General features: G+C 34.6%; 1 protein-coding gene across 1 annotated transcript; it reads left to right on the top strand.

Annotated features, from left to right (window-relative positions):
* Window positions 1–541: 541 nt before the first annotated feature.
* LOC127705576 (polycystic kidney disease 2-like 2 protein) lies at window positions 542–11,429 on the top strand. Its single transcript, XM_052209904.1, has 3 exons — window positions 542–790; window positions 2,492–2,645; window positions 10,219–11,429. The coding sequence occupies exons 1-3, from the start codon at window positions 566–568 to the stop codon at window positions 11,427–11,429; spliced, it is 1,590 nt and encodes a 529-aa protein (XP_052065864.1). The 5' UTR covers window positions 542–565.
* Window positions 11,430–12,654: the final 1,225 nt, after the last annotated feature.

Here is a 12,654-nt window from a genome sequence, read left to right as displayed (position 1 = left end):
CAAAATAAATTTGGTTCTAGATATGTAAAGTATCTTCTTTTTCAAAACTTCATATAACCAGTGTTAACATAAGACAAAAGTGTAATCACAAGCCCAATAGTCAGCACTTCTATATTGACATGCATTATCACTGATATGGTCATTATTATAAATTAACTGTTGACAAAACTTTGAATTCTTTTTAAACCAAGAAATGTCTACCCCAGATTTTCTTAGATGTATTTGGCAAAACGATTCGGAAATTGGGTCCCAATGCTCTACAAACTTTTTTTTTTTTAAATCTTTTTAATTTTTATGATTTGTAGATGAAACGATATCTGGCGTACAAAATTTTAAGCCTAGTGTCTATTATGAGTTTATTCATAACCTGTTGCCATATATTCATTCAATTAAAAATCTCAAAATCATTATATCCTGTATTTCCTGACCTTTAGTTTTTGAAAATTAATTCATGTAAACATAATCATACACTTTTCTTATAACGTAATATCGTCTAGCTGATATCTTATGAAATATTTATCTTTTAATTTCAGAAAGCAATACATTATTGCAGAGAAGAAGTAATATGACGACAATTATCCCAGAACATGCTTCAAAAAAAAGTCTGAAGAAAGCTAAACAAGAATTTGATTTAAAAGAAAAAATCCAGACAAATCTTCAGGACATAATTCTTTTCGTGTTTTTCACATTTATGTTGTTATTTGTTGTACACAACCATCGACCCGTGGAGAAATGTTTCATGCAGTCACAAGCTATCAATAATATGTTTATCAAAAAGAAATTAGAAACTGTAAGTAAGACAAACCAGTAAGCAATCATAAACCATAAGTCAAAGTAGACACATCAGCGCTGTACCGATGTTTCCAGAAAAAAAAAAAACAGAACAGTAAGGGAATAGACTATTTTCATATTTTCAACTTTTGACTCCGGATTATATAATTTTTCAACAGGTTACCTTTTCTGTGGTAGGACATCCTGATACCAAGTCAAGTGAGAGCAAGGTAAAAAAGTAAAATCAAGCTTTCAATCGGTACAATTTTTAGGGAAAATTAACTGCTTTACATTTTCTTTGCACGACAAAATCATCGGAAAACAGTACTTTCCCCTCAAATTACACCGATTATATGTTTGATTTTACTTGTTTTGGTTGCTCTTACTTGACCTAGTACCAGGATGTTCTACCACAGAAAAGTTAACCTGTCGAAAAATTATATTATCTGGAGTCAAAAGTCGGTAATATGAAAATAGTCTTATTGCATGACCTCCATCAGGATCGAAACAGGGTGTGTCGACAGCTAAGTATCTCCTACAATTCAATCCACATTTCACAAGGGAATAGGGAATAGGGCACAATCAGTAAAATTACAGATCAGACTATACTGGGATCTAAGTAGCTAAGACGCGAAAACATATCACTATGAGGTGAGACACCGATACATAGTATAGGTTCAATAATTTGAGAAGATGACTGTTAAATTCAAGTAGTGTCGATTTCAGTCATTCTTCCTCATAACGATGTTTGAGTCATTTTTGTGTTTGAAGTCCGTAAAGTGTGAACATGCACGAGCTTATCGTATTAATTGAGATATATAAACGCCATCTGATGGAGCAGGGGGGTATGTAACTGCTGAGAAAAAGGAAAGTTGATTTTGGAAAGTTGAAATCATCACATATGTTATAGATTCTAGTTTTTAAGTCGTCCACCTGTGCCAAATTCGAGGAACGATATAGCTATAAAGCAAACCTCACACATTTGTAGTATCCTTAATTTCAATATTAAAAGAAATTATAAGAAAAGTGGTATGATTGCCGATGAGACAACTCTCCACTAAAGACCAAAGACCAAATGACGTAGAAGTTACCAAGTTCCCTGCGATAAATGAGACGAAAGCACTCATTGAAAATGCGGGTTATTGAGTGATATGAGATTATCAATAATTGAATACAAAAACAAGTCGTCCGTTAGTAGTGCACACAATTAGTACCATTTGGATACCGACTGTCTGCTAAAATATCAATACGCACAAACATGATATCGATCAAAACGTCCAGAAACTTGCTCATATCATCTTCGGTGCTTTTGCTGGAATCCAGTGTCGTTGTTTACAAAGTGAGACTTTTCATGACCTAAAACAAATAATTTGTATCTACTTTTCGCTTTTTTATATAAATAGCACTGTTTATAAAAACGATAATATTAGGAATTTAACAGAATCTTGTGGATTTTTGTACAGCACCTCGGACAAGGTCTCTAGGCACTTCACATCTAGTTTATATTTAGGATTATTGATTTCGGTAACTCGTTCTCCTGTATTTAGAAAATAAAGGACGAAATTTAAACAAAAAGACATGTGGGACAGCAGATTAATATCAAAACAAAACAAAACATATTTATTGAAATGATAATTATTGTCTTTATGCTTATATTCACACAAAAACTAAACTTAATAGTACCGTGTTGAGCATTTTATATCTAAATATGATTTTGTAGGTTAAGACACGCGGTGATGTCTGGACTTATATCAATGAAAGTGTGATTCCGCCATTGAAGAGAACAATACCATATGACATGTCAAGCAAGATTCCAGAAAATGATTTTCTTCTAATAGGAAAATTTCGTCTGCGACAGATAAGGGTTCAAAGAGGTAAACAATAAATAAACAACGAGGTCAGTGACGATATATATTTGATGCACATTCAAAATTTTGCATTATAATTTTCACGAATTTCTAGTCGCTGTTCTAGTTCACTATCTTTAAATCGTCCCCGAGGATTTCGCTTGTTTTTATATTTTTTTTACGTTTTGTAACTCTATAGTCTTATAACATGGTGAGTGAAGCAAGTATTGCAGGAGACACTAAACCTATTTAAAAAAATAGTTTTGCGTAGGAATCGCTTATAGTTCTCAATAGTTTTTAAAAATCGAACACACTTCCTGTAAAAAGTATTTTGAAATTCTCTTGTCTGAAAAATTTTTCATGCAGTTAAACATTTATTTCTGCCAAAAAAAATCACATAAATAATCCAGTGACATCTATTTCTGAGAATAAATTTCACATAAACAATCCAGGAACATCTATTTCTACCAAAACATTTCACATAAATAATCCCGTGACATCTATTTCTGCCAATACATTTCACATAAATAATCCAGTGACATCTATTTCTGTCAATACATTTCACATAAATATTCTGATGACATCTATTTCTGCAAAAATTGCATTTTGCTTTAATATTTGTATCTCAAAACAGACACATGGGCTTGTCTACTTTTCATAATTTTTATATACTCTTAGATCTGTACTTTGTGTCTTTCGTCTTTTTCTGTTGTTGTGCTTTTTGTCGATCTGACGAGTTAAGCTCTTTTTAACTTATTAACATTTTGTTCTTTTGTTGAGCTGTTATACCGCTGTCCCATATAAGGGGAGGGTTAAGCTCTCGCAAATATGCTAAACCCCGCCACATTCTTCAGATGCCTATCCCAGGCTTGTATTTTAGTGGTTGCTGTTAATCATATTTTTTCACCAGCTCAGTACAACTTTTTTATTGAAAGACTGTTATTTTTATGATGATCGAGCTTCAGAGGATTGTTCAGGAGACTCGTGTTGTCTGCACGATAATAATATATATTTGTACCGCTCATGATTGACTTTAAGCCACTGAATACTTTCCAGCCAGTAGCCAGTGTTTCGAAAATGACATAATTCAAATAACATATTGTGTTACTAATTTTCAAGTTCTCAACAATTTGTCACCGTACTAAAGTTTTATGTTGCAACTCTCCCATGCTACGTTTTTAATGTTTCCAACGTATACGTTTGTATTTACTAAACATGAGATCTCTAATGCGCCTAATAAGGGTATATACGTTTTATTTTCCGAACATGAGATCTGTAACGTGTCTGGTGAGGTTTTATACGTTTATATTTTTAGACATGATATCACTAAAGTGCCTGGTGAGGGTGTATACGTTTATATTTTCCGGACATGAGATTTCTAACGTGCATGGCGAGTAAGAATACGTTTATATTTTGAGATCTCTTACGTGCCTTAAACGTGACTGGTGGGCGTGTATACGTTGATTCTTTACGGACATGGGATCTCTAACGTGCCTGATGATGTGTACGTTTATTCTTTCTGGACATAGGATCTCTAACGTGCCTGATGATGTGTACGTTTATTCTTTCTGGACATAGGATCTCTAACGTGCCTGATGAGGGTGTATACGTTTATAATCTACAGACATGGGATCTCTAACGTTCATAATGAGGATGTATACGTTTATAATTTACAGACATGGGATCTCCAACGTGCTTGATGAGGGTGTATACGTTTATAATTTACAGACATGGGATCTCTAACGTTCCTGATGAGGGTGTATACGTTTATAATTTACAGTCATGGGATCTCTAACGTGCCTGATGAGGTGTATACGTTTAAAATTTACAGTCATGGGATCTCTAACGTTCCTGATGAGGGTGTATATGTTTATAACTTACAGTCATGGGATCTCTAATGTGCTTGATGAGGTTGTAAAATTTTATAATTTTTAGACATGGGATCTCTAACGTGCTTGATGAAGGTGTATACGTTTAAAATTTACAGACATGGGATGGTCTCTAACGTGCTTGATGAGGGTGTATATGTTTATAATTTACAGACATGGGATCTCTAACGTTCCTGATGAGGGTGTATACGTTTATAATTTACTGACATGGGATCTCTAACCTGCCTGATGAGGGTGTATACGTTTATAATTTACTGACATGGGATCTCTAACGTGCTTGATGAGGGTGTATATGTTTATAATTTACAGACATGGGATCTCTAACGTGCCTGATGAAGGTGTATACGTTTATAATTTACAGACATGGGATATCTAACGTGCCTGATGAAGGTGTATATGTTTATAATTTACAGACATGGGATCTCTAACGTTCCTGATGAGGGTGTATATGTTTATAATTTACAGACATGGGATCTCTAACCTGCCTGATGAGGGTGTATACGTTTATAATTTACTGACATGGGATCTCTAACCTGCCTGATGAGGGTGTATACTTTTATAATTTACTGACATGGGATCTCTAACGTGCCCGATGAAGGTGTATACGTTTATAATTTACAGACATGGGATCTCTTACGTGCCTGATGAGGGTGTATACGTTTATGATTTACAGACATGGGATGATCTCTAACGTGCTTGATGAAGGTGTATATGTTTATAATTTACAGACATGGAATGATTTCTAACGTGCCTGATGAGGGTGTATACGTTTATAATTTACAGACACGGGATGATCTCTAACGTGCCTGATGAGGGTGTATATGTTTATAATTTACAGACATGGGTTGAATTCTAACGTGCCTGATGAAGGTGTATACGTTTATAATTTACAGACATGGGATCTCTAACGTGCCTGATGAAGGTGTATACGTTTATAATTTACAGACATGGGATATCTTACGTGCCTGAATATCTAACGTGCCTGATGAGGGTGTATACGTTTATAATTTACAGACATGGGATATCTAACGTGCCTGATGAAGGTGTATACGTTTATTATTTACAGACATAGGATATCTTACGTGCTTAATGAAGGTATATACGTTTATAATTTACAGACATGGGATATCTTACGTGCCTGAATATCTAACGTGCCTGATGAGGGTGTATACGTTTATAATTTACAGACATGGGATCTCTAACGTGACTGATGAAGGTGTATACGTTTATAATTTACAGACATGGGATCTCTAATGTGCCTGATGAAGGTGTATACGTTTATAATTTACAGACATGGGATATCTTACGTGCCTGAATATCTAACGTGCCTGATGAGGGTGTATACGTTTATAATTTACAGACATGGGATCCCTTACGTGCTTAATGAAGGTGTATATGTTTATAATTTACAGACATGGGATATCTTACGTTCCTGGTGAGGGTGTATACGTTTATAGTTTACAGACATGGGATCTCTAACGTGCCTGATGAAGGTGTATACGTTTATAATTTACAGACATGGGATCATCTCTAACGTTCCTGATGAGGGTGTTTACGTTTATAATTTACAGACATGGGATCTCTAACGTTCCTGATGAGGGTGTATACGTTTATAATTTACAGACTTGGGATCTCTAACGTTCCTGATGAAGGTGTATACGTTTATAATTTACAGACATGTGATGATCTCTTACGTGCCTGATGAGAGTGTATACGTCTATAATTTACAGACATGGGGTCTCTAACGTTCCTGATGAAGGTGTTTACGTTTATAATTTACAGACATGGGATTTCTAACCTGCTTGATGAGGGTGTATACGTTTATAATTTACAGACATGGGATCTCTAACGTTCCTGATGAGGGTGTATACGTTTATAATTTACAGTCATGGGATCTCTAACGTGCCTGATGAGGTGTATACGTTTAAAATTTACAGTCATGGGATCTCTAACGTTCCTGATGAGGGTGTATATGTTTATAACTTACAGTCATGGGATCTCTAATGTGCTTGATGAGGTTGTAAAATTTTATAATTTTTAGACATGGGATCTCTAACGTGCCTGATGAAGGTGTATACGTTTATAATTTACAGACATGGGATATCTAACGTGCCTGATGAAGGTGTATATGTTTATAATTTACAGACATGGGATCTCTAACGTTCCTGATGAGGGTGTATATGTTTATAATTTACAGACATGGAATGATTTCTAACGTGCCTGATGAGGGTGTATACGTTTATAATTTACAGACACGGGATGATCTCTAACGTGCCTGATGAGGGTGTATATGTTTATAATTTACAGACATGGGTTGAATTCTAACGTGCCTGATGAAGGTGTATACGTTTATAATTTACAGACATGGGATCTCTAACGTGCCTGATGAAGGTGTATACGTTTATAATTTACAGACATGGGATATCTTACGTGCCTGAATATCTAACGTGCCTGATGAGGGTGTATACGTTTATAATTTACAGACATGGGATATCTAACGTGCCTGATGAAGGTGTATACGTTTATTATTTACAGACATAGGATATCTTACGTGCTTAATGAAGGTATATACGTTTATAATTTACAGACATGGGATATCTTACGTGCCTGAATATCTAACGTGCCTGATGAGGGTGTATACGTTTATAATTTACAGACATGGGATCTCTAACGTGACTGATGAAGGTGTATACGTTTATAATTTACAGACATGGGATCTCTAATGTGCCTGATGAAGGTGTATACGTTTATAATTTACAGACATGGGATATCTTACGTGCCTGAATATCTAACGTGCCTGATGAGGGTGTATACGTTTATAATTTACAGACATGGGATCCCTTACGTGCTTAATGAAGGTGTATATGTTTATAATTTACAGACATGGGATATCTTACGTTCCTGGTGAGGGTGTATACGTTTATAGTTTACAGACATGGGATCTCTAACGTGCCTGATGAAGGTGTATACGTTTATAATTTACAGACATGGGATCATCTCTAACGTTCCTGATGAGGGTGTTTACGTTTATAATTTACAGACATGGGATCTCTAACGTTCCTGATGAGGGTGTATACGTTTATAATTTACAGACTTGGGATCTCTAACGTTCCTGATGAAGGTGTATACGTTTATAATTTACAGACATGGGATGATCTCTAACGTGCCTGATGAGAGTGTATACGTCTATAATTTACAGACATGGGGTCTCTAACGTTCCTGATGAAGGTGTTTACGTTTATAATTTACAGACATGGGATTTCTAACCTGCCTGATGAGGGTGTATATGTTTATAATTTACAGACATGGGATCTCTAACGTGCCTGATGAGGGTGTATATGTTTATAATTTACAGACATGGGATCTCTAACGTGCCTGATTAAGGTGTATGTGTTGATGATTTACAGACATAGGATCTCTAACGTGCCTGATGAGGGTGTATACGTTTATAATTTACAGACATGGGATATCTGACCTGCCTGATGAGGGTGTATATGTTTATAATTTAAAGTCATGGGATCTCTAACCTGCCTGATGAGGGTGTATACGTTTATAATTTACAGACATGGGGTCTCTAACGTGCCTGAAGAAGGGGTATATGTTTATAAGAAACAGACATGGGGTCTCTAACGTGCCTGATGAGGGTGTATACGTTTATAATTTACAGACTTATGGTCTCTAACGTTCCTGATGAAGGTGTGTACGTTTATAATTTACAGACATGGGGTCTCTAACGTGCCTGATGAAGGTGTATACGTTTATAATTTACAGACATGGGGTCTCTAACGTGCCTGATGAAGGTGTATATGTTTATAATTTACAGACATGAGATCTCTAACGTGCCTGATGAGGGTGTATATGTTTATAATTTACAGACATGGGGTCTCTAACGTGCCTGATGAAGGTGTATATGTTTATAATTTACAGACATGAGATCTCTAACGTGCCTGATGAGGGTGTATATGTTTATAATTTACAGACATGGGGTCTCTAACGTGCCTGATGAAGGTGTATATGTTTATAATTTACAGACATGAGATATCTAACGTGCCTGATGAAGATGTATATGTTTATAATTTACAGACATGGGATATCTAACGTGCCTGATGAGGATGTATACGTTTATAATTTACAGACATGGGATCTCTAACGTGCCTGATGAAGGTGTATACGTTTATAATTTACAGACATGGGATCTCTAACGTGCCTGATGAAGGTGTATACGTTTATAATTTACTGACATGGGATCCCTAACGTGCCTGATGAAGGTGTATACGTTTATAATTTACAGACATGGGATCTCTAACGTGCCTGATGAGGGTGTATATGTTTAAAATTAAAAACATGGGATCAATAACGTCGAAAATTTTTTGTATCATGGTTATTATTGTCTTAATATGTACATAACAAACATTCGTATTCAATAAAGCGCAAAATTGTTCGAACATCTTAGTGAAAAGTAATAAAATCTTAGCCATGGGATGGAGTAAAATATCTCCCTCGTGTTAACAAATCTAAATCTGGCATTTCAACGTAAAGTGTAATAATACGATAAGTCCCTCCCTCCCTCCCCCCCCCCCCCCCCCTCCCAAATCATAATTGTTTTAATGCAAACTCACATTTTTGGCAGTATGAAATCAAAACCATCAGTGAATTATTTATCAAAGGATACTATATCGTGTAAAATTATATGGGTCTATGTCCTTTTTTTATAAGATATGATAATTTTTAATAATAATATTTTTTGGATGTCTCTGGATTTTTCTTATGATATGAATGCAAATGAGTGCTTTATTGTATTCATAATAAATTATCATACATGGTGTACGAATGCTGTTTGATAATCAAAATTCTTCACTTTGGCATAAACTTCAAACTATTTTGGGGGAAGCGTACATTTGCTTAATTGTAATTTCCACTGCTGTCAATAGACAGGAGTATGCTCATATCGATAGGCGGATCTTAGCATATTGTTGTTAGCATCCTCGAAGCGCTTTGTGAATGAGTTGATGCAATTCTCTGAATTCAAAAGTTCAACATTGTCGTCAGCTTAGAATAAAAATTTCTTATGAATATGAATAAATGGAGATGTGGGTATCAGTTTTATATTGGTTCGGTTAAAATTTACTCTCAGTGCAATAATAGGAATACAGATGTGTGTTTATCATTGACTATTCGAAATAGTACCCTCGGTTAATGATATTGTGCACTTCCCTACGGAATGTGGTGAACACAGGTGCTCAGGAAGGATTACGGTTCCTGCTTCAGTAGTGGCACCCGCCTTGTTACCCATTGCAATTCAAAGTTAGAGGATTTCCGTTCATATTGAAAACTACAAAACATTTAAATTTTAGTAACAATTGAACTAATGTATAATTGTACGATGACTTCTTCATTTTAGTTTAGAATTATAGTAAGCGCTTATGTATTCGAAGTTCTCCTAGAAATTTATCCTTTGATCAAGTGCTTATACAACAGATTAAAATTAACATTACATAGTTGCTAGTTTTTTTGGGACTTGTCTGATTTAAATGATACCTGTCAATATTCTTTTTTTAAATTAAAATATTCTTTATAAGTTAAGGGTTGCACCACCCTGAACCAAACCTGAACTTCGTTGATTGTTCCTGTTCTGTTTTCACTATTTTCAATTTGTATGTTTCTATTTTTAAGATCTAACAGGTTTTCATGAACATATTTATTTTTTTCAGACAGCTGTAACTTTCCAGATAAGTTGAAGAAACTATTTGGCTTTGACCATCTTGGCATGGAATGTACGTCTTCATTGAACTCAATAAATGATGACAATGACCATTACAACAAGTCCTGGCAGATTCAGTCAACACTGGTCTCATCCACTGATGAATGGTCCTACCAAAATGCTTGGGACTTAGAGTCTGTACCATATCTAGGCGAGCGGGCAATATATGGCGGGGGTGGCTATTTGGTTGACATGAACGCAGGTCCTTCAGCTATTTCAAAGATTTCAGAGTTAATGCTTAAGTCATGGATTGACACAAGAACTAGGGCCTTTTTCGTAGAATTCGTATTGTATAATCCTAATGTTAACATGTATAGTTCAGTTATGATCGTTTTTGAGTATAGCAGCCCGGGTACACTAACAAAATCATTTCAGATATATACAACACCTTTATCCCACTACTCCACTAGTAAAGAAATTACGAGTTTGGTGTTTGAGATTATATTTTTTCTTTTGACGATTTTCCTGTCTTATATTGAGATCAAAAAGATAAGACTAGTCAGTTTGAAAACATACTCTAAAATGTTTTGGAACAAGCTTTCCATGTTCATGTTAATATTGTGCTATACTTCAATGGCGATTTTTATAGAGAGATTTCGAATGATAATTCAAATAATCCGGCAGTACAGAAGTCATGGAAGAGACAGTTACATTAATTTTAGTCTTGCAATCCTATGGGATTGCATATTATTTTACATTTTGGCTTTGTTAACCGTAATTACAATGATAAAACTACTGAAACTTTTAATGCTGAATCAGAAATTGAAATATCTATTTTCAATGATGGAACATATAAACACACCCTTAAAATATTTCGCATTTATCTATATTATTTCATTGTTTGCGTTTGCATGTTGTGGACATTTGTTGTTTGGCGCTTCATTAGCTGGTTACAAATCATTCGGAGACAGTTTTATGGTCCTTATAGAATGTACGTTCAGGATAGTCAACTTTAATCAATACCTTGAATTTCATCCTGAATTAGGTCCTGTTTTTATACTTTTGTTCATATTTATATTTGTGTTTGGTTTAATGAATATGTTTACCGTCATTGTAATGAATGCTCAAAAATCCTTAAGACAAAAAGGAGTAAAACAAGATGACCAGTTAGCGTTAATGATAAAGTACTTATTGGGTAGCATCAGGAGAATGTTTAGATAATATAATAAATCAGTTAGTTTGCAAGCCTGAGTTTTCATAAATCGCCAATAGCAGTACTTCTGTTTTGACATAAAAAAAAAATCAATGGCCTGGTTATTTTCTTTAAGTTGATGTTCATTAAGTTTTTCTTCCCCCAGGCATAGATGCAAAATATGGCATAAATCTGGCTTATTTGTTTTGAAATTTTGGTTTGCAATGCTCAACTTGACTTGCCGATTATTTTATTTCGATCTTCACAGAAGAAGCTTATGTAGACGAAACTCGCGTCTGCTAAAGAAAATCACAACTATGATGCATTTGATGAGTTCTTAAAGCAGGAAAAAAGAAACATCTTACAAAGCCTCAAAAAGCATCTTTTAAGGAAACAGGTACGTTAATGACCTATCTCATGGATGTTTGTGAAATTTTCAATACAACTAGAGTATGTTGAACTGCATATCAATATCGAAAAATGACATGTGTAACTTTTATATTTTAAAAGATAACGAAATTAGTATATCCGGAAAAGAGAAGTACAAACATTTTTTGTTTACTTTAAATTATTATTTTTCGAATTCCTGTCCGACGAATTCACTTAAAATTATACCAAAATATAAAAACAAAAGATATGGGGTATCCATCCATGAATGTATGTTATCGCTGATGAAATTTCTTATTAATTTATATAAAATGTACAATTGGTCACCAAACTAGTTATTGTAGTATAAATAGTTGAATCTCCAGCACGGCGTAAAAAAGCTGAAAAGGCCAGTATAAGTATGAAGTCGTGAGGGCATTGGTTTTATAGATAAAAGATACACTTGAATGATTTATACAACAAAAACAAATTCAGTCAAATTGTCAAATAAATTATTGAATATCTTTTGCCATATTTACGTGCATTCTAAACATTTATACTTATTTCTAGGAAATATTCAATTTACTTTTGCTTCGATCGTATATAAGTTACTGATATTCCTTTTCATATTCCTATTCTGTGCCTCGTGTTCTATTCTGAAACAATGTCATACAAATACATGAGATCGCCCATTGGCTTTACTGTTACCTTAAACATAAACCTGTACAACACGTTCCGAGTTCATTTCAACAATTAATGTTTTTTTTCGGCAGATTATGATAATGTTGAAACGATTAACAAGAGTAATCAATGTGCTATGGAGGGTAACAAGTATCCTACTGATATCGGATCTTGATTCACAGCAATTTCTGATCACAGATCTTACCA

The sequence above is a fragment of the Mytilus californianus genome, unplaced genomic scaffold (assembly GCF_021869535.1).
Source record: "Mytilus californianus isolate M0D057914Y unplaced genomic scaffold, xbMytCali1.0.p SCAF_6, whole genome shotgun sequence".
NCBI classification, from domain to species: Eukaryota; Metazoa; Mollusca; class Bivalvia; order Mytilida; family Mytilidae; genus Mytilus; species Mytilus californianus.
This window is presented reverse-complemented; position numbering and strand designations above follow the sequence as displayed.

Excerpts from the sequence above, each read along its gene's own strand:
- LOC127705576 (XM_052209904.1), top strand. The coding sequence starts at position 566 with ATGACGACAATTATCCCAGAACATGCTTCAAAAAAAAGTCTGAAGAAA. Across the intron at positions 791-2,491 it reads TCAAAAAGAAATTAGAAACT|GTTAAGACACGCGGTGATGT; the intron begins GTAAGTAAGACA and ends ATGATTTTGTAG. Across the intron at positions 2,646-10,218 it reads ACAGATAAGGGTTCAAAGAG|ACAGCTGTAACTTTCCAGAT; the intron begins GTAAACAATAAA and ends TATTTTTTTCAG.